General features: G+C 37.2%; 1 protein-coding gene across 1 annotated transcript in view; it reads left to right on the forward strand.

Annotated features, from left to right (window-relative positions):
• The first annotated feature begins 336 nt into the window (after window positions 1-336).
• The window catches only part of LOC125998218 (collagen alpha-6(VI) chain-like), a 126923-nt gene continuing 101209 nt past the window's right edge, over window positions 337-26050 (forward strand). Inside the window, exons 1-7 of the mRNA XM_049766485.1 lie at window positions 337-403; window positions 3457-4053; window positions 5458-6078; window positions 7942-8499; window positions 9432-9989; window positions 13295-13870; window positions 17260-17829. Of these exons, the coding sequence (XP_049622442.1) occupies window positions 337-403; window positions 3457-4053; window positions 5458-6078; window positions 7942-8499; window positions 9432-9989; window positions 13295-13870; window positions 17260-17829 (3547 nt within the window). The remainder of the gene's footprint in view (window positions 404-3456; window positions 4054-5457; window positions 6079-7941; window positions 8500-9431; window positions 9990-13294; window positions 13871-17259; window positions 17830-26050) is intronic.

The following is a 26050-nucleotide window of genomic DNA, read 5'->3' on the forward strand; positions in this document are numbered from 1 at the left end:
AGTACAAGGAAAGAGGAAAATGATTAATAGGAACACATCATATTTTTGTAACTAGCATGTACATGGCTATGTCCACTGACAATCCTAAATCATGTTTCCATAGGAACTGAAGATTAGGAGAAAAATAACTCTACAAGGTCAGGAGTTCATGGTCCTCAGAGGAACTTCACCATTCAAAAGGTTAAAGAAACTTGAAAATCCTTTGCCCACATTATGATCAATTATATAATATGTCCTCTTATGTGTGTGTCTTGATTCCAAAGAATATCCACAGAAGTTTTAGATGTTTGTATTTTTCCTTTTCAGGTATTAAGTGAAGAAGTTTCAAGTCATACTATGAAAATGCTGCTGATTTTGTTTCTCCTAACAATTTGTTCCCAAGTTTCTATGAGCCAAGATTCTGGTGAGGAAAAAAAATTTTTTTTCTTAATTTCCATATGTAAATATATAATATATTAATTTGATCTTGAAAGTTGAGAATATTGTTGTTTTTTGATAGGTGGTAAGGGTAGGAAAGTGTTAAGTCTTTTTCTTTTTATGATACCCAAGTTTCTTGAAAGATGATCTTATATATGGACCTCATTCCATGTTAAGAACAGAAAGAAAAGGCCAGAGCAGTGGCGCTAGAGGTAAGGCATCTGCTTTGCAAGCGCTAGCCTAGGAAGAACTACAGTTAGATCCCCGGCGTCCCATATGGCCCCCCCTAAGCCAGGAGCGATTTCTGAGCACATATCTAGGAGTAAACCCTGAGTATCAACGGTGTGGCACAAAAACAAACAAACAAACAAAATCAAAAAGAACAGAAAGATATAATATTTCTCTGTTTCAAAACTCCTTTCATTCTAGAAAGTTTTGTTGGAAGTTCTCTCTCAATATTAGGTCAAGGCTTAGAAAATTTGGAATATCTCCTACGTCATTTTGTGCTACAGTGGTGTATCATATGTTAAGAATCCAGATTTTTCTTTATTTAAACTACTTGTCATAAAACACATTTTGCCTACAGAGAAAGTACCATAGTTCTCTACTGCCAGCCATATAGATCCCATGAACATTAAATCATAGTCCAGGCATACCCTTCACTGCCTCAACTACTTTCTATGTAATTAAATATTAAATAAATCACTTTAGTACAGTCAACTGTATTGATTTCTGTGACTTCCTCAAGGACCCTGACCTTGGGAGCAAGTCTTATGAAGAGATAAATTTGATTTTTCCCAAGAGAACTTTTCCTTGGATATTTCATTAGGCTGATGTCAAGATTTTTATAAGGAAGCAATGCTCCCCACCAATTTCCAATACTCAGGCAAGTGATGGGCCTTATCCAAAACCCAATTTATCTCTTGTGCCAGCTGGTCTGCATTTCCTTTTATCACTGAAGTTATAGATCTTACTCATAAATAGAAAAGTCCCTTCAGTTCTTGAGCTCTAGGCATCCCAGGGAGGGATCCCCTGACCTTCTTGGAAGAGCTCCAGTATAGCGTTCTCTCAGAGGAAAAGCTAATTCACTTATTTATTCCCTTGAGATTCTTCTGGCTATATAATCATCGGAGGAATCACATCTAATGGAAATTAAGTACTTTTCAAGACCAGAAGAGAATGAGTTCAGACTATTGATAACATTAAAATTTGGGCCAGACCCAGTAGATGGGATGCTTGCCTTGCATAGAGCTGATTAGATTTAATCCTTTGCACCTCATTTGGTCACCCAAACCCTGGCAGGTGTGAACTCTGAGCTCAGAGTCAAGAAATAAGCCTGATAACCTATGGGTATGACCAAAAAATAAATAATAAGTAAATAGAATGAAAATAAAACAAAGTACAATATGGTTCAATATTGCAACTAGCAGTACCTAATCGTTTTAATAGCTGATTAGTATTCCACGATTAATCCAGGTACATTTTCTTTATCTACTCATTTGTCCATATTACCGAAGTTTTTTTAATTTCTGATCTAGTGTTCAGAAACGCTACAATGCACATATACTCTTCATGTGGTATGGTTCAATTATATGTTTTTTGTTGTTGTTGTTTTGTTTTGTTTGTTTTGTTTTTGGGTCACACCTGGGCATAAACTCAGTGGTTACTCCTGGCTCTATACTCAGAAATTGCTCCTGCAGGCTCAGGGACCAATATGGGATGCTGGGATTTGAACCACCATCCTTCTGCATGCAAGGCGGACACTTACCTCCATGCTATCCCTCCGGCCCCTATAGGATATTTTAAAATGTTTTTTAATGTTATTTGTATATTTAAATTATTTTGATTTTGATTACAATTTTTTCTAGTAGCAATGGTAGTAATTAGAATCTCAGAGTGAGAGGGACTTTAGGTACTTTTAAGTGTAATACTCATTCTAAAGGAGAGGTAAATTAAGCCCTAAGATTATTGAATGTCTGACAAAACTGGAAGTTAACTGATGATAAAGTTAGGATTTCCAGAACTTTTTGACTTACATAATATTCTCTTAGACATATGTCATACATTTTCTTCTTTTTCACAACAACAATCACAAAAATGCATTTTACACTCAAGTGAGAATTTGAATTCAATTCAATAGAACAAGTAGGTAATAGTTTGTACTTAAGCCTAGTGATTCTCAAGGGCAACAGCATAGTAAGTAGGGCATTTTTCTTGCCATTGTGACCTACAAGGGTTTTATCACCAGCATCCCATATGGTCTCCCAAGACTACCAGGAGTAAATTTCTGAGTACAGAGTCAGGAGTAACACCTGTGCACTACAGAGTGTGGCCAAAAATAACAAACAACCAAACAAAAAATAAAACTAGCAATGCCTTTGAATGAAAATTAGTTCTATAGGTTGAGTATTGAATCTAGTAGAGAATAAAGTTTGAACAGTTCATTAATGTAGTCTATTCATGTAATATAATACAATATATTAATTTATTAATATAACATAAGTATAATATAATATATAATTATAGAATATCAATATAGATCTATTGATGTAGTTATAATATAGAATTATATTTTAGGGGGCTGGAGCACAGTGATAGGGCATCTGCCTACCTGGGATGGACCCAATTCAACCCCCTGAGCTACCAGGGGTGATTTCCGAGTTAGAGCCAGGAGTAACCCTGAGCATTGCTGGGTGTGACCCAAAAACAAAAAACAAAAAAAAATGCACCTTGTTGATATAAATTGAGGTAAAACATCTGAAAGTTCAAAAAGATAATAGGAGAAATTATTTCTCAAAATTATATAAAATAAATCTTAAGTTTTACTTTTGTAATCAATAATTTGCTAATTATTAAAAAAATCAGCTCAAGAAACAATTTCTGACAACACATCTAATTTGGGGCGTATTTTCATGTCATTTGGCAGGTCAATAAAGACATAATAACAAAGATAAGCAAGTTTTGGCTATAGTGATTGGCATTAAACATGGGTGGCAATTATTTTAATTTTTGCTTTGTTTTGATTGGCTGAATTTGCAGACCTCAGGTATGCAGATGTTGTGTTTCTGGTGGACAGTTCTGATGAGCTGGGAAGCAAGTCCTTCCCTCATGTGAGAACCTTCATCACCAAGATGATCAACAGTCTCCCTATAGAGGCCAACAAGTACCGTGTGGCGCTGGCCCGGTACAGTAACACACTACATAATGAATTTCAACTGAGCACCTACAAGAGCAAGAACCCCATGCTGAACCACATCAAGAAGAACTTCGGGTTCCTTGGGGGCTCCCTACAGATAGGAAACGCTCTCCAGGAAGCCCACAGGACCTATTTTTCTGGACCCACAAATGGCAGAGATAAGAAGCAATTCCCCCCCATTTTGGTGGTCCTGGCCTCAGGTGAATCTGAGGATGATGTGGAGGTGGCTGCACAGGCCCTGCGAAAAGATGGGGTGAGGATCATCTCCGTGGGGATGCAGAAGGCTTCTGAAGAGAACCTGAGGACCATGGCCACGGGTCCATTTCACTTCAAACTTCGGACAGTCAGAGACCTCAGCACATTTTCCCAGAACATGACTGACATCATCAAAGAAGCAACTAAGTACCAGGATGGAGTCATGGATGATGTTCATGTAGAAGGTGGGTCTTGGATCACTCAGAGAGAGATGAGAACAGAACACTTTTTTAAATATAGTTACTTTATTTAAGCACCATGGTTACAAAATTGTTGATGGTTGAGTTTCAGTCATAGAATGTACACCACCCATTTCCCACCACAAAAGTACCAAGTTACCCTCTCCCACCTGCCTCTGGGGCAGGCATTTTACTTCTCAGTCTGTTTCTCTATCACTCTCTTTGTCTTTTTTTTTTCTTTTTTGACACTGTGGCTTGCACTATTGCTAATGAAGGGGCGCCATGCATATCACTTTCTCCCCTGTTAGCAATCAGTTCTTGTTCAGAGTGATCAGTTCCAACTGTCATTGTCACAGAGGACCATTCACTACCCTAAGTGCCTTCACCAATCTTTATTGCAAGCTTCCTATCATAGACTGGTTCTCTTGACCCTCATTTCTATTGTCTCTGGATATTATTACCATATTATATTTTGCTTTTCTTATATCCCACAAATGAGTGATTATCCTCTGTCTATCCCTCTCTAATTCAATTTCACTTAGCATATTAATCTTCATATCTAGAGGATAGAACACCTTGGAAGAAAGTTACTTCAGGTAGTTTCAATCCCATATTTGGCAGAGGTATTTTCAGATGTTCTTGTAACGTGACCTGATCTACTGTTGTTCAAAGCAAGGTTTGAGTCCTTATTCCTATAGTTTCAGCCACAAGATCTCTCCCTGTTCTATTGTAAATTAGCTTTCCTGTGTTCTGCTCCACCTTGTACCTACTCTTCATTTGTTCTTAATCAAAAGAATGACTGAGAGTTTTGAAAATCATTCCAATTAGGCACAAGTTCTTTTTCAAAGTGTACAAATACAAATAAATAACGGGATGCTTCCATTATTTATTCTTAAATTGGATTGAACAAGATGGCATACTAAATTGTCTACTGGTAGAGAACACTTTCTTGTGGTAAGTCACAAAAATATGAATCCTATTACCATTATCATTCCCAACTAAAAGAATTAAAAACATAATGGTTATTACATTACCTTCTGCTCAAAATATTTAGACCATAACTACAGGCTAGAACTATGTCAATGCTTAAATAAATTTAATATAACAGTTGTCATTGTTTATTAAATGACTTTTATGTGACAGGGCCCAGGCTTAGTGTGTTATCTCATTTATTCCTTCATAGCAATTCTCTACACATTTTACAGAGAAGGACATTGGAGCAGAAGATTAGCTAAGACATCCTATTTGAATTCAGAACTCTTTGTTCTGAGCTCCAGTATTATGTTCCAGTATATTTCCATTCTTCTTTAAGTCTTTGTGTCTCTTTGTAAGGCTGAGCAGAGATGCCTAACCTGCAGAGATGCCTAACCTCCATCTAAGTATATGTTTATTCATTTCTTTTCCTTACAGTTTGCCAAGGCCCTTCTGTTGCTGACTTAGTGTTTCTATTGGACATGGCCATCAATGGGAGCCTGGAGAACTTTGATTATATTAGAGGATTCCTGGAAGAAAGTATATCTGCTCTTGACATAAAAGAAAACTGCATGAGAGTTAGCCTGGTGGCCTATAGCAATGAGACAAAGGTGATAAATCCACTGAACAAGGGTGTGAATAAGTCAGAACTTCTTCAGTATATTCAGAATCTCTCTCCATTGGCTGGGGAGGCCTACATGGGTGCTGCCATAAGAAAGATCAGGAAGGAAGTATTCAGTGTCCAGCTTGGTAGTCGGAAGAATCAGGGAGTGCCCCAGATCGCTGTGCTCATGGCTCATAGGCCATCAGAAGACAATGTAACCAAAGCAGCTGCCAATCTCCGGCGCCAAGGTGTGACTGTCTTCACCATGGGCATCGAGGGGGCCAACCACTCCCAGCTGAAAAAGATAGCATCTCACCCTGCAGAGCAATATGTTTCTAAGCTGGAAAGTTTCTCCCATCTGGCTGCTCACAACCAGACATTTTTGAAGAAGCTGCGGAACCACATCACGCACACCGTCTCCGTGTTCTCAGAGCGCACTCTAACACTCAAGTCAGGTGAGAGCCTTTACTCAGGGAAAAACTCATCCCATTATTTTCCTTTTTCTCCTGTCTCTCTGGGTATAATATATATAAAGGGGATTGCTGAGCAAGCAGCAGAAAGTAAGTTCATAATTTTCTACACAATAAACATTACATTAGCATGATAATGTGATGGATCAATTGGGAGAAAATGCAAGTTCCTACATTGAAACCAAGGGGAGACATTTCTCTTACTTCCTCTTTTGTGCCACTTTATTGGAGTCTTCATTAGACACAAACACTCCCAATTATCATCCTTTGATATTTTTCTCATGTCCCTCGTGTTTTCCAGCTCTTCTTTCTTTTTGTGCTTTCCTTTCCATTTTCTCATTCAATTTGGAGGATGAATAGGAAGCACAATTTAGATCTATCAATTTGGTGTAAGTTTATAGCTGTGAGTTTAGAAAGACAGAGTGCAATATATTTTCTGTATTTTCTAGATACCAGTATGCTGTGGAAATGTCAAATGTGTGACATATATAGTCGATCACAAATATTTATAGCTCATTTACTATAAAGTGTAATTGTCCTACTTTAAAAATGACACTGATAGAATCTTTATTGTTGGCAATTTATCTGAGATTTCAAGAAACAGAGCTTAGAGGTCCATAATGTCTATTAAGATACCTTCTTCAGTTTTTAACATAAAGTCAGTTTATAACTTTTTTACTAAACAATTACACACTAATGAAAGAAGTGACTCATAATAAGAATCTTCAAATTTTCTCTATCACATTTTATTATCTCCAATTTGCCCAATTTGTGCCAGAAATTTGTGACAGAAACTCTTCTCCAAAGGGGTTAAGCTATTTAGAGCAATTCAGTTGATTCAACTGATGCTAAGATTCCTCCATTTTCTGTTAGTCACATGGGTGTCTTTTTTATTGATATATAATTGACATTAATTTTATTTCAGGTTTCAGGTATGCAGCATATGGCTTGATATTTGTATATCTTGTTAAATAGCCACTGCAATAAAGCTAGCTAATATACATCTTCACACAGTTAATATTTTTATCTTGTGATGAGAACTTTTAGAATCTACTGTCTTAAAATTTACAATCTTCGGGGTTAAAGGGTAATACAGCAGGTAGGGCATTTACTCTGCATGCAGCCAACATGGGCTTGCTCCACAGGTACTCTCATTTAGTCCCCCAAACCTGAGAGAAGTAATTCCTAAGTTCATAGCCAGGAGAAGTCCCTACGTACTGTTGGTTGTGATCCTAAAAATAGTAAAACAAACAAAAAATACAACTTTCAAATATGCAGAACAGAGCTGGAGTGATAGTATTTGGGTAGGGTTCTTGCTTTGTATAGGACTATCCCGATTACAATTCCCAGCATCCCATATGGTCCCGTCAGCCACCATGAGTAATTTCTGAGTGTAGAACCAGAAGTAATCTCTGAGCACTACCGGTGTGCCCTCCAAAACAAAAACCAAACAAAAAAAAAACATAAATATGCAATGCAGTCTTGCTAATTATATTTCATCCTCCAGACATATTTTATAACAGTTTGTAGCTTCCATTACAATGACTCTTTTAGGGGCCAGAGTGATAGCACAGTGACAGGGCATTTGCTTTGCATGCAGCCAACCCAGGACTGACCCAGGTTTGATCCCCATCATCCCATATGGTCACCAAACCTGCAGGAGCTATTTCTGAGTGTAGAGCCAGGAGTGGTGTGCCCCACCCCCACAAAAAGCATCTCTTTTAAACCTATATACTTTTTCTTTTTCTTGTACCAAAAAAAATCTATATTTGTTCTACTTCATATCTTCTCCTATATCTTACTCAAGGGACTCCCAATGTCACATTCAACTGTTGACTTCCATTTTAGGTTGTGAGGATACAGAAGAAGCAGACATTTATCTGCTCATTGATGGCTCAGCAAACATCCAGGCCACGGATTTCCAAGAAACAAAAACCTTTTTGTCAGATGTCATAAGGATGTTCAACATTGCTCCCCAAAAGGTGCGGGTTGGGGCCGTTCAGTATGCTGATCGCTGGGACCTGGAATTTGAGATCAACAAATATTCTAACAAGCATGATTTGGTAAAGGCCATCGAGAATATTCGACAGATGGACGGGGGCCTACGCACAGGTGCTGCTCTAAACTATACACTAGGGCTACTACAGAAAGCCAGGAAGCAGCGAGGAAACAAAGTACCATGTCATCTTCTGGTCCTAACCAGTGGCACATCCAAGGACAGTGTCGTGGAGCCTGCACACAGGCTAAGAGATGAATTCATTCATGTGCACGCCATTGGGGTGAATGGGGCCAATCAAACCCAGCTGCGAGAAATTGCAGGCGAGAAGGGGGTCTACTATGTGCATGATTTTGATGCTTTGAAAGACATCCGAAACCAGGTTGTTCAAGAAATTTGTACTGAAGAAGGTAGGAACTACCACGGGTTGTCTTTTTAAAAAATTATTTTTAAATAATATGAAAGTATAAGGATATTTTTCCAACAGGAAAGTATTTAACACATACCAGGAAGGATTCCAACAGATTAATATTTTGAAATGTTTTTGTTTATGATGCTACGACATAGGGGCTGGAGTTAAAATAGTATAGGGCATTTGGTTCTTTATTTTATCGTGCAATGCTGACATTTAGCAGAGTAAATTATATTTGTGTTATTCAGATGAATTAGAACTTTGCAGGTTAAGGAAACAATAATTTTCAAGTTGGGTGTTTGTTGATTAGTGTAACTGTGTTTGTTCTTCAGAACAAACCTAAGGAGCTATGGCACCATTTTTATAGTTAATATCTGCAGCCTTAGAAAGATATTTAGAGTTGTTCTCTTACCCACATGTCTTTGCTAGAAGAGATAACAAGACCCTGCGTTGTGATCTAATCAAATGTGTTAGGTTTTAAGAATTTAATAGTTCAGATTTATCTACACGACTCTGAAGTAATACTTGCATATATCTTTTAGCCTTTCATCAGTAATTTTCGCAGAGATAAATTTTACTCACTGGCAATTTCTAGAAATATTCTGGAGTATCAAAACTAATGGAGTTCTCTGGATCAGAGATTGTTCATAACATCATTTAAAATTCTTCAATGCCTGTATTATCCTCAACCATAAAATTCTCTTTGCCAAATGACAGTGGGGTAAAGATGAAAAACCCCAAGGTACAGATCAAAGCAAATCACAAGCAGAATAATCTCCTTTACTTTGCTTTTGATTCTGTATTTGCCAGTTAACAATCTTTAGCACATACTTAAGTCTAAAATAGATTTATGTTTTTTTTTATATCCCTGGTCACACAATATTTTACATGAAACTATCAGGAATAAATATGTCACTTTCTCTCATGCAGCTTGCAGGGAGATGAAAGCCGACATCATGTTTCTGGTGGACAGTTCTGGCAGCATAGGCCTTGAAAACTTTGACAAAATGAAAGCCTTTATGAAAAACCTTGTGAGCAAATCTCAGATTGGGGAAGATCGGGTACAAATTGGTGTCGTCCAGTTCAGCCACATTAACAAGGAAGAATTCCCACTCAACAGATATACATCCCAAGGTGAAATTTTCAGTGCAATAGAAGATATGGAACACATTGGAGAAACCACCATGACCGGCAGTGCTCTGACCTTTGTGTCTCAATATTTTAGTCCTGCAAAAGGGGCCCGGCCCAATGTCAGGAGGTTTCTTATCCTCATCACAGATGGCGAAGCTCATGACATAGTTAAGGACCCAGCAGAAGCACTACGGCAAGAAGGCATAATTATCTACTCTGTGGGGGTATTTGGCTCCAATGTCACCCAGCTTACAGAGATCAGTGGAAAGCCAGAGTTGGTTTTTTATGTTGAGAATTTTGACATTCTGCAGCACATTGAAGATGATCTCGTTTTTGGAATATGCAGCCCCCATGAAGGTAAGCCTAGGCATAGTTGTTAGTGGGATTAGTTATACACCATGTGTCCATGTTGTTAAAAGAGACTTCTATTAGAATTTTGTAAACCATTTGTTTAATGGTAATATTTATCCTAATGGTTCCCCCCCCTGTACCCAGGGTATTATTTTGTTATTTTTTTAATTTGTGTTTTGATTTTATTTTGTTTCCTTTGGAGGCTATATCCAATGGTGCTCAGGGATTTCTCCTAGCTCTGTGCTTCAAGATCACTCTGGCAATGCTCTGGGATCAATATGTTGTGCCAGAGATCAGACATATGCAAGGCAAGCACCTTAACTTCTATACTCTCTCTTAAGCTTCCTTATTTTATATGAAAAAAAAATTCCACCACTGCCACCAAAATGTCAGCAATCCTCCACCAATCCTCTTATATTATTTCTAGTCCAACTCATCATCCCCTCCATTGCTTGGTAATCTTAGTTTTGTAATCCAGAATCAAGCAATTTTTCATCACTTGTTACTGTCTATTCCTTTGTTTTATTTTTCTATATATCACAGATGAGTGAAATCATTCAATATTCATTTTTTCCTTATTTTTAACCATTATATTTTTACTCATTTTAGTTAACATTATGCCCTCCAGTTTCATCTAAATCACAGACAATTGCAACAGTTCAGTTTTTTTTTATAGCTGCATAGTATTGCAGCTGCATTGTGTATATATATATATCACAGCTTCTTTATCCATTCATCTGTCATTGAATATTTGGTTTGTTTCCATGTCCTAAGTGTTGTACTGTGTTGCGGTGGACATTGATGTTTATACATCTTTTAAAATTAATTGTTTTGTGTTCTTGAAATAGATGCCAGGATGTGAGTTTTCTGGGTCATATGAAAGCATTATTGTTGTTGTTGTTGTTGTTGTTGTTGTTAAAAATAAGTCTTCACTGTTTTCCTGAAAGGCAGACCAGACAATATTCTCACCAACTGAAAATAAAGTTTCCATTTTACCTCATCCCCACCAACACTGACTTTTGATGAATGCCATTCTGATCCTAGTGGGTTTTGATATGCTTATAAGATATATGTTCTCTCAACATTATTGATGACTTAGACAGCGAAGAGCAATCTTGGTTTATCTAAACTCTTTATGAGAATGATCCTTCATTTAAGAAAACTAGTTTCCTACTATGTCTTATATCAAGTTCCCTAGAAGATAAGTCAAGTGTGTAAGAGATGTCTTCAGAAAGGGAGTGGGTGAATATGTCAGGCCTTGGGTAGGTGCTAAGCAAGGTAATAATCTTGGTGTCTAGTTCAGCCTGGTCCCAAGTCATTTTTAGAGTGTGAACTATACCATTGAGATGATTCAACTTTAAGTCATATATGGGGATCTAGCCCGTATATGGAATTCTTGGACTTTGTCTGGGTTAATGGAAGAGAACATGATTTTCTGGGCAAAATAACTTTCTTGCGACCCTACTATAGATATGCCCATTTTTATGTGTGTAAAAATATCTTTACATTTATTAAATCACATAAAGTTGGAATATTGTATGGAAACTTGAGCAATAGATATTTCAAAGTTATCGCCCTTCTCCTGTTATGAAACCATAAAGAAAATAACCAGCTAATGAAGTTTGAAGAAAGATAAGCATTATTCTGTTATCAAAAGTCATTTTTTTTTTCAGCTCTTCTTGAAAGGTTTGGTGACTGTGAACTATTTTGTGGCATGCATTTATATTGCATTTAATTGTCATTTTATCCAGAATAAATCTGAATTCTGCAAAGAGTTCCAACACTGAGTAATTCCCTCTCCCCCAGTCCCTGGGACAGCATGGTCCCCAGGGCAGCCAAGACCATAAAGACAGTTTCTTTTTCTTTCTTTCTTTCTTTCTTTCTTTCTTTCTTTCTTTCTTTCTTTCTTTCTTTCTTTCTTTCTTTCTTCTTTCTTTCTTTCTTTCTTTCTTCTTTCTCTTTCTTTCTTTCTTCTTTCTTTCTTTCTTTCTTTCTTTCTTTCTTTCTTTCTTTCTCTTCCTTCCTTCTTTCTTTCTCTCTCTTTCTTTCTTTTTTCTTCTTTCTTTCTTTCTTTCTCTCTTCTTTCTTCCTTCCTTCCTTCCTTCCTTCCTTTCTTTCTTTCTTTCTTTCTTTCTTTCTTTTTTTCTTTCTTTCTTTCTCTCTCTCCCTTCCTTCCTTTCTTTCTTCCTTCCTTCCTTCCGTTCTTTTTTCTTTCTTTCTTTCTTTCTTTCTTTCTTTCTTTCTTTCTTTCTTTCTTTCTTTCTTTCTTTCTTTCTTTCTTTCTTTTTGTAGAACTAGCTTTTCTTGAAATTTATTTTAAGGAGTTTTGTACACATGGTTTCCAATCCGTGGGGTAAATCAACTGGCACTGGGTTTATAGAAGTCCTCCCAAATGGCAAGCAAGCAGCTGGTCAAAGATGGAAATGTGAGCCTCCAGGGAGAAATAGCTACTTTCTCACAATTCTATTTCTTCACAAGGGATGATTTAACATTTGGAACATACCTTTATAAAGCCCAGAGAGATATAGTGTTACATAAGGACTAAGAAATTTGCTATTGTACAATCCCATTTCCCCAGAATGAATACATTGGAGTTTGGAACTCTGTACCTTATTGAAGAATGTACTGCATACACAGGGGTTAATTATTAATTGGGATTTTCCTGGTTTATTTTATCATGGCTTTGAACCAAGGTTTAAAAAATATAATGGAAGCAACATGCTAGGACAACTCAGTGAAGCAAAGAATAAAATGAGATTATTTTTTCTAGGATGAGGCCCAATAATGGAAACAGACATTTCAAGAAAGTGAAAAGGGGGAAGAAAATGTAACCTTGGAAAGGCAATTATTATGAAACCATTGAAATATACAGTGTTGCCAAATTTATTCTTATTTGGTCATTCTCCAAGGTTTATCATAAGAATAAAATCTCATGATCCCAGTCAATTCAAATTAGACAAATTTATATAAATGAAAAACATGTTGAAGACATTTTTCATACAGGAAAATTTCCAGGAATTATGATTTTTTAAATGTAGTCTCAAAGCATTTGAAATGCTGGTTCCTAAAAAATGCTTGTCACCTGTCCCTTCTTGCCTTCACCCAAGTAGGATTCTCTTCACATTTGTCTTGTCATCTCACTGACTATTACTAAGAACAAATATGTATGTATACCAAGCATGAATGTGCTGTCCAGGGAAACAGCTTGTTTCCATGGACAGGATAACATCCCAAACAAAAAATGGTTGGTGGGAAGGAAGTTCCTTACCATGGCTTAAGCTAACATCCAGCTGTGTTCCTTTCTCTTATAGAATGCAAACGGATTGAAGTCTTAGATGTTGTGTTTGTAATTGACAGCTCTGGCAGCATTGATTCTAATGAATATACTATCATGAAGAACTTCATGATTGACTTGGTAAAAAAAGCTGATATTGGCAAGAATAAGGTTCGATTTGGGGCTCTGAAATATGCTGAAAATCCAGAGGTGTTGTTTTATCTGAACAAATTTGATACAAAAAGAGAGGTGATCTCAGCCCTCCAGAAAGATGAACCCATCGGGGGTAGTACTTATACGGCAAAGGCCCTACATTTCTCAGAACACATGTTCACCGAAGCCCTGGGTAGCCGCCTCCAAAAGGGCGTCCCCCAAGTCCTCATTGTCATCACTGATGGGGAATCCCATGATTCAGATAGACTCAATGCCACAGCCAAGGCTCTTCGAGACAAAGGCATTCTGGTCCTGGTCGTGGGCATTGATGGTGCCAATACTGAGGAGCTGCTAGCCATGGCAGGATCAAATGACAAGTACTACTTTGTGAAGACTTTTGGAGGCCTGAAAGGCATATTTTCAGATGTGTCAGCCAGTGTGTGCAACTCTTCAAAAGTAGGTAAGTCGTGTTCATTCCTTTTTGTTCTTAAATACCCACAAAGTGAGGGGGGGAAACCAAACCAAGAACCCTTGAGAACAGCTTTTTCAAAAAAAAGAAAAGATGGTATACTAGTTGTTTAATAGAGATTTCAATGTGGTCCCATTTCAGAGTGAAAACCACAAGGATGTGGTAGTCATCCTTTCTCTGGAAGTGAAATTATTCCATTGCATTCTTATAGCCTTTATCCTAAACTAACCATATGGGATCCACCACTTTGAAGCAAACCTTTATTAAAATATGGTACCCTCTCTGTAAATATTTTAGTGCTAGCATATTTCTATTTTATATTATTTGATAAGTTATTTTGAGTTAGTTAATAAGTTAATTTAAGAATACTCTTATTGGGGCCGGAGAGATAGCAGATGTAGAGCATTTGACTTGCACACGGCTGACCCGGGACAGACCCAGGTTCAGTTTCTGGCATCCCATATGGTTCCCTGAGCCTTCCAGAAGTGATTTCTGGGCACAGAGCCAGGAGTAATCCCTGAGCTCCACTGGGTATGGCCCAAAAGCAAAAAAAAAAAGAGAATATTATTATTATTGCTTTCTATAGAAAAATATTTTGTATGCCTACATCCCAAAAATAGCCAACCAAATAACAGCAAGTAGGAAAGGTTTACTTTTGGGTAGTAGAAGCAGCCTATTTTGAAACACAAATTAGCTTATGCTTCTTTCCCCTACATTAATTTTTCCTACTCTTTGCAAGAGAAACCCAGTTCTGTGAATACCAGCTAAGGTTGTCTGACATCATCAGGTTGAAAAATCTCTTGCTCCTTTGCTTATTTCTGTTCCACATATAATGGTTTGGACAGAGTCCAAAGAACTGAATGCTGAAAAGGGATAAAGTGATCTACATGGTACCCCTTAATTAACAATAGTGCAAAATACAATATCAAAAAAATAGAGTGAAAGAGAGAATTAAAATGCCTGCCCCAGAGGCAGGTGGGGGAAGGCCAGTGGGAGGGAAACTGAGGACATTAATGACAAGAAATGTGACCTGGTGAAGCTTGTTGTACATTGCATAACTGTAACTCAATCATGAACAACTTTATCTGTGGGGGAAAAAACCTGCATTATGAACAATCTTGTAAACATGGTGTTTAAATTAAAGAATTAATTAAGTGGAAAAAAACAGATATTAAATAAGTTTCATCATCAGATGTTTCCAAATTATAGTGGAACTTCCTTTGCTCTTAGACAGATTTTGTCACTGTAACAAGAGATTGAATGTAATATATCTCAAATTGTATTTATTCTCTCACGTTGTATACTTTTGCTTTATTGTGACCTACTGAAGTTCCTTAATGTTGGGCCAGAGCAATAGCACAGTGGTAGGGCATTTGCCTTGCACATGACCATCCCAGGACAGACCTGGGTTTGATTCCAAGCACTCCTTGAGCCTGCCAGGAACAATCTTTGAGCATAGAGCCAGGAGTAACCCTTGAGCACTGCACAAAAAAAATTCTTAATGTTCATTAAAATATATTTTACCAAAAAATTACTTAGTATTCTTATCAGTTGAATCATTTTTAATCTAGATTCCAACATCTTGGCACAGTCTCTTTTAAAAATTATTTAACTTCTGGTTTTTATATGCTAGCCTTCTCTTTTTTTGACACAACTAGTTCATTTGTCCAAGTCCTACTGAAAAAAATTTTTTTTGCCTTTTTCTGGTCAGTGTTGTTTAATCAGTCTTTTTAGAGCACCCTGTGGAAGTTGATAATGGATTTTTTAATACTAAAAGCTCTCTCTTTGACATGATAAAAGTACATTTCCCTTACAAAAGAATTTAACAACAAGAATATCCTGAAGGAGTAATTTACCATATTTTTTTTACCTTTTACTTGTGTATCTCAACTGCAGGAATATTAGACTTTTCCTTCTTAAGGCTAAAGTGAGCATTAATTAGGTCAGTGGTGAAATCTCTAGGGTATTCTGAAAACAATAACGCTTACTGAAAGCTCAGGACCACACATAAGCATATTATAAGCACAGCTCACCTATCGATTTTCATCATCTTGTCTGACAGCACGATATAAATTCAAGAGAAGCATTCTAAACTATACTGCATTGGTCACAATTATTTTTATCAAGAACATATTTTTTCATATCCGTATCAGAGAAGAATGAGGCTGCTAAATGAAGAATTGACTAGTGTAGATGGAAAGGCATGATTAGATTTGATTTTGATGGTCCTAGTACTAAAAGGAAGGCTGGAAACTTTACCTGCATTCATATTTAGAAGCCGCCAGGGCTACATCCAGTGTTCAGGGAACCAGGCAGTGCTAGGATATGAAATTGAAGCTTAATTCATGTTTGGTTATGTTTGGCATAACATGCTTGGCATGTTTTGTTAGGCATGGAATCTAGTCCCTAAAAGAAATGATTTTAAAGCCACATCCTCAATTTGCCAGAATAACTAAAAAATGCAATCATTTGCTCAATTGTCCATGGAAACACTATCAAAAATAAAGATGTTTTTTACTCTGTTCAAATCTATAAAGATACATAAATATGTTGTTGTTTCTGACTCTGTTATTATTGGCACTAAACTTTTTTGGAAAGTTTAAGGTGAGACTGCAAGTGAGACCAAGGTTTTATTCTCTGGAATTTTACAAGGATGGGAGGAGTGGGAAGGGACTTGACTTCAGGCCTACAAGAATGGTCCAAGAGAACCATGGAAGAAGGGGTGAGTTTAGGTGGTCTCTTGCCTCCTGGATAAGCTGTTATTTAATTTCTCTCCAATAACTGTACCTATAAAGTATGGCATAGGAGACCAAAATCTTCTTCAGAAATAGAAATTTTAGGGGTCGGAGTGGTGGCGCAGTGGTAGGGCATTTGCCTGGCGTGCACATGACCTAGGACAGACCATGGTTCGATCCCTGCCATCCCATATGATTCCCTCGAGCCAGGATCAATTTCTGAGTGCATAGCCAGAAGTAACCCCTAAGCAAGACCAATGTGGCTCAAAACAAAGAAAGAAAGAAAGAAAAACAAAGAAAGAAAGAAAGAAAGAAAGAAAGAAAGAAAGAAAGAAAGAAAGAAAGAAAGAAAGAAAGAAAGAAAGAAAGAAAGAAAGAAAGAAAGAAAGAAAGAAAGAAAGAAAGAAAGAAAGAAAGAAAAAAGAAAGAAAGAAAAGGAAGGAAGGAAGGAAGGAAGGAAGGAAGGAAGGAAGGAAGGAAGGAAGGAAGGAAGGAAGGAAGGAAGGAAGGAAGGAAGGAAGGAAGGAAGGAAGGAAGGAAGGAAGGAATAGTAATTCTAGATATTATTCACATGTGGAATTTATTCTAGCTGGGTTAAAGCAACATTAATGATCTTATGGTGTGGGGCCTCTTTTGTCATTCTAGATTGTGAAATTGAAAAAGTAGACCTGGTTTTCCTCATGGATGGCTCAAACAGCATCGGCTCCGATGACTTCAGGAAGATGAAAGAATTCTTGGCATCGGTGGTTCAAGACTTTGATGTCAGCTCTAGCAGAGTGCACATAGGAGCAGCCCAGTTTAGTGATTCCTACCGGTCAGAGTTCCAACTGGGGGCCTTCAGAGGCAAAGAAGAAATCTCTCAGCAGATTGAAAACATTCAGCAGCTCTTTGGATACACGCATATTGGGGCTGCACTCCAAAAGGTGGCACGTTACTTCCTGCCAGACACAGGCAGCCGGATCATTGCAGGTGTCCCCCAAGTGTTGTTGGTCCTCACGGATGGCCGGTCCCAGGACGAAGTGGCCCAGGCAGCTGAAGAGCTGAGGCATAAAGGCATCGACATCTATTCTGTGGGCATCGGGAATGTGGATGACCAGCAACTAGTACAAATCACCGGGACCGCAAATAAAAAACTGACAGTTCATAATTTCGATGAGCTGAAAAAGGTCAAGAAGAGGATCGTTCGCAACATCTGTACTGCAGGGGGTGAGAGCAGTAAGTATCTAATGCTGCCTTCTCTCTGTTTCTTTTCCTTCATCTAGCTCTTTTACATCCTCTGGATCTGGTGATAGAAAGAAAAAGACTGTTTGATGGATTGGGGTTGCTAGACACTAGGTCTCCAAAGCTGCCCAGACTGCTCCAGAGCTTCAGTATGTGTATTCAAGGTGCATCTATTTTTATGATTTATATATTTTAACTCATCGTTAGATGCAGTTACAAAGTTGTTCATAATTGAGTTTCCGTCACACAGTATCTAACATCCTTCACCAACTTCACATTTCCTGACACCAATGTCTCCAGATTGCTTCCTGCCTTCCCCCTGGCCTGGTTTTGAGTCTGTAAAATTCCTGAGCTGTTGTTTTTCTGTGAAGCTATGTATCTTTCCTTCAAACTTGAATGAGACTCTGGGTTGGTGAAGTGTTCTTGGTGTCATTCACTTCATTTAGTTTTTTCACTATATCCCACCACTTTCTTCAAGCTTGGGAGTTTGCTTGTGATGAATCTTCAGTAAATCTAAATGATGTTTTTTTTGCATGTAATTTTCCTTTTTAATCTTACTGCTTTGGGTATTCTTTATCTATGCTTTTCATCATTGTAAGTAGGATGTACCTTGAGGTGTTTTTATTTGGGTCTCTTTAAACTGGTACTCTATAGGCATCTAGGATGTGGGTACATGCACTCACCAGCTTTGGAAACTTCTCAGCAATGATGTCATTAACTGTTGCTTCTTCAAAAGGGTTTTCTTCCTGATTTTATGGGACCCAAATGATTCTCATGTTATTTCTGTTGAATTTATCCCAGAGTTCTATTGCTGTCTGTTCACTTATTATATGATTTTTTCATCTTCTTTTTATTTATTTTTAGACTTTTTTTCATCTTCTATTGTTGTCTGTAGGTTTCCTGCACCTCATCTTTGAGCTCAAAGGTTTTGTCCTCAGCAGCAGTTACTCTGTTAGTGAAGCCTACCACTGAATTTTACATTTTGCTTAACTAGTTTTTAAGTTGTGGCATTTCTTTTTTGTTTTATTTTGTTTTTTGTTTTTTGGGGGGTCACACCCAGTGGCACTCAGGGGTTACTCCTGGATCTACTCTCAGAAATCACTCCTGGCAGGCTCGGAGGACCATATTGGGATGCCGGGATTTGAACCACCATCCTTCTGCATGTAAGGCAAACGCCCTACGTCCATGCTAGCTCTCCAGCCCCACGTTGTGTCATTTCTGTTTGTATTTTCTCACTTCTGTTCTCATATCCACCTGTGTTTTATTGGCAGTCCACTCCATTGTTTCTTTGAACTCATTGAGCATCCTAAGCAATTCCACTCTGAATTCCATTTCAGAGAAGTTATAAAGGAGATTAGAACTGGTTGGATCTGTCCGATTTTAATCTTTGCCCACAAGGTATGGTGGAGTTTTGTGCAGTTTTAATGTGGTTCCTTATGGTCTATCTTCCCCAATGCCAGGGAAGTCACAGGGGAGTTTATGTGGAGAGAGGTCATCTTGAGGCTACTTGGCCTCTTAATTATGTGAATGGATAAACCACAGAAACCTTTTTTTGTTGGGGCCACTCTTTCTGGTAAGAAGATCAGCCTGCACTTACCATGGACTTGCCACCACAAGCCCCTTTGTTGTTGTTGGGGCCACTTTCACCAGTCTGCAGTATGGCCTGCACTCACCCAGGATTCATCCTTAATGGCTTATATCCTTGTGATGAAACTTGACTTCAAGCATCAGTAAATTTCTTTTTAAGCTTTCACCCTTTCAAAATTTTCCAGCAGATGAAAGGAAAGGTCATAAGGGAGAGATGAATTTTTCTTTTTATAAACAGGTCCAGCGGGTGGACTGCAAGTCTATCTAACCACTATCATAAATGCTAACGATGAATTTCTGCCAGGGAGAGCAAAATAGCACTTAAGAGGCAGCACTGGAGATGGACAACTGGGCAGTATGTAAATCACTACTTGATGGGCATAGTTTAATTTTCTCGTCTGTGAGTTATGAGTGGCAGCAGCATCTTTTGATTGACAGTTCAAAAGATTCCTGTGAACATTAAGTGAAAAATGAATGCTTGAACTTTACTTAGAATAAGCAGGACACCTGTGGTGTAGTTATATAGTAAATGCATTTTTGTCAGCCATTGGCTCGTTGCATGAATTTATGGAGGCTGCTTTTCCCTGGCCTGGCCCCAAATCTAACTTTAGAAAAAAGTAACACTTTATTGGTGATTGGTGTGTCCATCCCATTCTTGAAACTTCGACTTTCAGCTAAAGTTGCTTTACTTTTCCAGTTTGCCAAAGTCTGCCCACCTTCCATGAGACAGGAGATTATGCATGACTGTGCATGATTTGTATACCATCCATTTTCCCCACTGGTTATTTCTCCCCCTTATCCTGTTGCTCCCTTTTTCATGTCAGCTTTATTTCTCTGGGGAAAAGAGAACTGCTACCAGAAAGTTGTGGCTTGATGACATTTACCACACTTACCAAATATTGATTGCTCTAATCAGAGCCTACATATGAAACTGGTCCTATTCATGGGTTCTTCAAAGATTCCATTTTCTTCTATTCCTCGTTTTCATTCTACATATTGCTGAGAAAAATCTCTGAACCCTGGTTCTTTTGAGTAAGGTAAATATGTCTCAGTCTCAGATGTCCCTATATGCCTTGGAATGGATATTGGTTGATGGCTGTAGCATTGTTCTGTAGCAATCTTATTGCTCCTCTTAGCAGCTTGCTTAGACAGCCACTCATCCCTACATGCAGCATATTAGAACAATGGAGACAATAGTACTTCAGTTGCAATTGTTCTACTAAACACTTGAAGTTACTCCCACAATCTTCCCTCCTTTCAATAGTATGACCTTTTTTTTTTTTTTTGTGGGAAAGGCAGCAGGTCGTGCAGTCACTCCATTCATCTGAATTTCTTAACTTATCTCTGAGCTCTCTTCTTAAGGCTTCTATCCCTCTCCTTGTGTGTGTATAAAAGTACATGTGCTGAAAGACTTCCCAGAACCTCAACAGCTCTTCCCCAAAATGTTATTCTAAACTCGAAGTTCAAAGTTTTGAAAAGACATAAACACATTAAAAAAAAAACTCTGTAATTAATAACGTGGAACTTTTCTTTGTAAATACTGCTTTGTGGTCTTATAATTTGAAGTGTAATTGATGAACTCAGACAAATATCCAACATTAATTTCCTATTTCACATGACATACTGATTTGAAAATTAAAAATTTGAAACATGGAGCCTCTGAGTGAAATAAAACCATGTAGAATGTCAAAACCCAGTAGTATATGTCCCAAGTAGTAAGTTATCTTTAAAAAAAAAAAAGCAACCATGAATGCAGAGATAAATTTTAAAAAATACTCTCTGTGAAGTCATTACTCCATCAAGAAAGAATGTTGTCCTTTGTAGTTGTAGTCAGGCTGAGAGTTGAGGGGTGATGAGGCTGGAATGAATAGTGATAAGCTACAAAGACAAGTACAAATATAGTAGAGAGTGCCAGTTCTTCTTAAACTGAAAATTTCAAATTAAGGAAACCAGATAGTATTTCTAGTATGGCTCAAACAAACCAGACTTAGAGCCTGGTTTATATTTATATATATATATATGTATGTATGTATGTATGTATGTATGTATATATATGTATGTATGTATATATGTATGTATATATATGTATGTATATATAATAAGATGGCTTCTTATTTAATTATGCATAGCTTAGAAAAATGCCCATCACCTTCATTTTCTCACTTATAAAGTTAATTCATCTCTAAGTCTCTTTAATTGTATATTGATTCAATGCATTTCACAGACCTACTCCATAGAACATGCTAACTTAGCCTCATCTACTTGTAAAATGCTCAGAACACAGACATTAGCCTAGAATTGGGCAAAATCATTCCACACACGAGTTGACGGCTTCAGAAACAAATTTATAATTTTGTAGACAGAATGGGAATAGAAAATTCAAAACATTACATTCAAAACTGCAAGCAGCGTAGGCACCTTGGGCCTATGCCTTCCACCCTAGTAGACCCTAGGAAACTTCCATGCTTAGCCACTGCCTGATTCTACCAGAATGTCTCATGTCACAGATTGTTAGCCTAAGAAAAGAAGATTTCTCAAAATCCAAATTATAGTTTCTCAGGAATGTATATCAATTTTGCACAATTGTAAAGCAAAAACAAGAAACAAACCATTATAGATTATGGGCTATTTGTAGTCTAATGTATTTTTCTCTTATTTCATATTTTTGTTAAAAATTTCCTTATCTCTATAGACAAAAGTTATTTCCCAGAGAGTTTCAGATATTTGCCAAAAAAGTTACCTAGTAGTACTTAGCAGTCATATCAAAGAATTCCCTTACCAGTTTCTGTTCTTCTTATTACCAGGACTATTTAAAGACTCAAAACACCAATTAAACATATCCTAATTCCCACCCTCTATAACTACTAGTGTGGTTTACCTTCTCCATTTCATTTTATTTATTGTTCCTTTATTGCCCCTTTCAGTTTTCACTATTGCTATACTAGATGAATCTTTGAAAATCCAACTTTTGCTTTCTCCTCATTTTTTTTTCCAAAACTATCCTTGTCTCTTACTAATTTTGATGAGTGCTTGATTGGAGGACAGATATACTTGTAGAATTTCTAAGACTATAAATTGAGAGCCCACTTGATTTGAAGAACTAAGTCTCTGATTTAGAGGATTCAGCTGTCTTATTTCCGATTCTGGACTTAGTCCCCAAATTTAATTTCTAGGATCACTTTACCCACCAAATCATCTGTCAGTTTGAATTATTTAACTAAACCTTGGGACCTTATTTACTAGATTTGTGTTTTTAGTAATATACACAATGAATTAAAGTGGCTTTTTATAGGGGACAGTTCTCAAGATTACTCGTTGTCATTTTGACATTTCTGCCAATATTTATGTTTTAACCAGACCATTTTCCTTGAAGGCAAAAAACTTATTCCGGTCACTAAATGGCTTTTTGTTCAGGGGTTAAAACAATGTTTTCTCAAGCGTGAAATTTTTAGTCTCAAGATAGAAATAAAAATATTCATTTAAGAAGCTCAAGAGGAATTTTGGAAAGGCTGTTTTCTGATGTTTTCTTATGGTTGGGTTTTCTTCATTTCACTTTCTGAACATGAGATTTTCCAATAGTGTGAACCCCAAAATAAGACCCACTTTTCAGATCTTTATAGAATATTGATTTACCATGAATCTTCACTGAAAGCTAATGATCAAATAAGGCTTTTGTTCTCCCTCATCCCACTCTTTTGTCATTATAAATGAATTAAAGTACTGGCTCTTGTTTTAAGTACTGAAATTGACATTTTGTTTTCAAATGTCTGAAAGTATTCAGGTAACTAGTGTTCAGAGATAGTGTGAGTAATCATTTGTCCACACAGCAAATAGCTATAAAGCTATTGATCTAAAACAGTAAATTAAAATTAATATTCCTTTCCTTTACCCAGAAGGCTCTATGTATTGAATTTTATGGAAAAAGCTTAAAGTTTTTAGCACTCTGGAAAAATTCAAAGAAGAGTGTATGGGACACTATCCTTCTCTAATTAATGTCCCGTTAAAAAACTCAGCTTACAATATCAGATCCCTGGGGCTGAAAAAATTATACAAGGATTAAGGCATTATTTCTAGTGTGCAGTTGACTTCAATTCAATCCCTAGCATCAGAGAGTCCCGCAAGAATTTCTGAATGCAGTCTGGAGATCTCTGAACACCATTTTGTTAAGCCAGGTACTTCTCAGTACAACAGGGCCCAAAAAGCATCCTCAAGCCCTCACACTGAACCTCTGGTTTAGTTGGCAGAAAGTTGCCAGGCTGTCAAAAAATTCTCTGATCTCCTAAGTACAATTTGAGAGACTCTATCTTATTAAAAACAAAAAAACAAAACCAAAAAAAGAAACAAAACAGATCTCTTCAAAATTTCTCTAATGCTTAAATGTTCCTGGAGTAAATAAAGATGAAAGTAAGATCATTTTGTTTTATTTGGTTTTGGTTTTGGTTTTTCTTAGAGGGGCCACATATAGCAGTGCTCAGGGGTTATTCCTAGATCTGTACTTAGGAATCATTACTAGTGGGATTTGAGACAACATGGGACTCTGGAGATTGAACTAAGATCAGCCAAAGTAAATTCCCACCCACTGTACTATTGATTTCGCCCCAGGTAAATCACTTTGATTCTGTACTTCACTGAGCATTTCTTAACCCTAAGTGAGTCATTTCATCTTGTTGAGAGACTGAGGTCTGAAGGTGTCATCATTTTGCATGGTTGAAGAGGGGTCAATTGTACCCAGTGTCTTCAGTCAAGCGGGAGCTCAAGGATTTGCAGGTTATTTTTTTGTTTACTCAGAAGATGTTAGAAAACGTGAAGAGGAGTCTGTTTAGAAAAACAAGTCTTTATAAACATTCATTTTTTTTTAATTAAATCATCATAAGATACACAGTTACAAAAGTGATGATTGAGTTCCAGTCATACAATGTTCTAACACCCATCCCTTCACCACAGTACACTTCCCACCACCAATGTCCCCAGTTTCCCTTCCCTCCCAACCTGACGCTTTTGGAAACACTTTTCTTATGGTTTGCACCATTGCTAGTTAAGGAGTACCATAATTACTTTATCTCTTTTCAGCACCTAGTTCTATTCGAGTGTTCATTTCTAACTATCAATATTATAATGGTCCCTCTCTGTCCTAATTGCAACCCCCCAACCCAACTTTGTGGCAGATTCTTACCATGGACCAGGTTTCTTGGTCCTCATTTCTGTTATCTTTGAATATTATTCTCATACTATGTTATTGTTGCTGTTTTGATATGCCTCAAATGGTGTGATCATTGTACATCTGTTCCTCTACCTCTGACTCATTTCACTCAGCATGTTATTCTCCACGTCTATTCACATATGAGCAAATTTTATGGCATTTGTCCTAATGGCTATGCAATATTCCATTGTGTAGATGAACTATAATTTCTTTGGCCACTCATCTTTTCTCAGGCTCTTGAATTGTTTCCAGATTCTGGCTATTGTGAATAATGCTGCAATGAACATAGGAGATAGATGCCTGTGTGTTTGGTCCACTATAGTATTTTTCCAGAAGTAGTGTTACTGGATTGAATGTAAACTCAATTTCTAGGGTTTTGTTTGTTTGTTTGTTTGTTTTGTTTTGTTTTGTTTTTGGGCCACACCCGTTTGATGCTCAGGTCCTGGCTATGCGCTCAGAAGTCGCTCCTGGCTTGGTGGGACCATATGGGACGCCAGGGGATCCTACGCTAGCTCTTGCAAGGCAGACACCTTACCTTTAGCGCCACCTTCCCGGCCCCTAGGGTTTTTTTTAAAGTAGTGTCTATATTGTTTTATGGAAAGACTGGACCAGTCAACATTCCCACCAGCAGCAAATGTGGGCCCCTTTCTCCCCTCATTCATGTCAGCACTGGTTGCCCTTATTCTTTTTTTAATGTATGCCATCTCTTTGGTGTGAGATATTTCACTCTTGTTTTGATTTACATTTCCCTGAAGAGTAATCTCTTCTTTCAAAATTTTTATTGGGTTGCAGGGATTATTTGGTTTCATTTTTCTTGTTAAATTCTACCTGTGTCTCAAATATCTTGGATATTAACCCCTTGTCAGATGGATGTTGGATAACTAATCTCTCTCCTATTCTATAGGAAGTCTTTGTATCCTGGTCATCTTTCTTTTGAGGTGCAGAAGCTTCTTATTTTAATATAATCCCATTTGTTTATCTTTGCTTCCACTTTCTTGGTCAGTGGTGTTTTATTCTTAAAGTTGCCTTAAGATTCAATGTCATAGCAAATTCTGCCAACATTTTTTTCTAAATACCATATGGATTCAAGTTTGATATAAAGGTCTTTACTTCACTTTGATTTTACTTTTGTTCATAGCATTAGAAAGAGGTCTAAGTTTTATTTTTGTATGTTGCTGACCAGCTTTCTTAGTGCCACTTGGTGAAGATGCTTTCCTTGCCTCACTGGAATCTAAAGTAAAAACATTTTTAACTGTGGATTAAAACCTGAGATGGATGTACAACAAAGTGCTATTTCATTTTTAAATAAATTTCTTCAACATTTTTATTTACCAATTTTATATTGATAACAATATACAAATCTTTATATTTACCAATTTTATTATATATTCTATATATCCAGGATCTTATAGAATGTTTCAGTCCAAG

This window comes from Suncus etruscus, chromosome 20 (genome assembly GCF_024139225.1).
Source record: "Suncus etruscus isolate mSunEtr1 chromosome 20, mSunEtr1.pri.cur, whole genome shotgun sequence".
In the NCBI taxonomy this organism is placed as follows: domain Eukaryota; kingdom Metazoa; phylum Chordata; class Mammalia; order Eulipotyphla; family Soricidae; genus Suncus; species Suncus etruscus.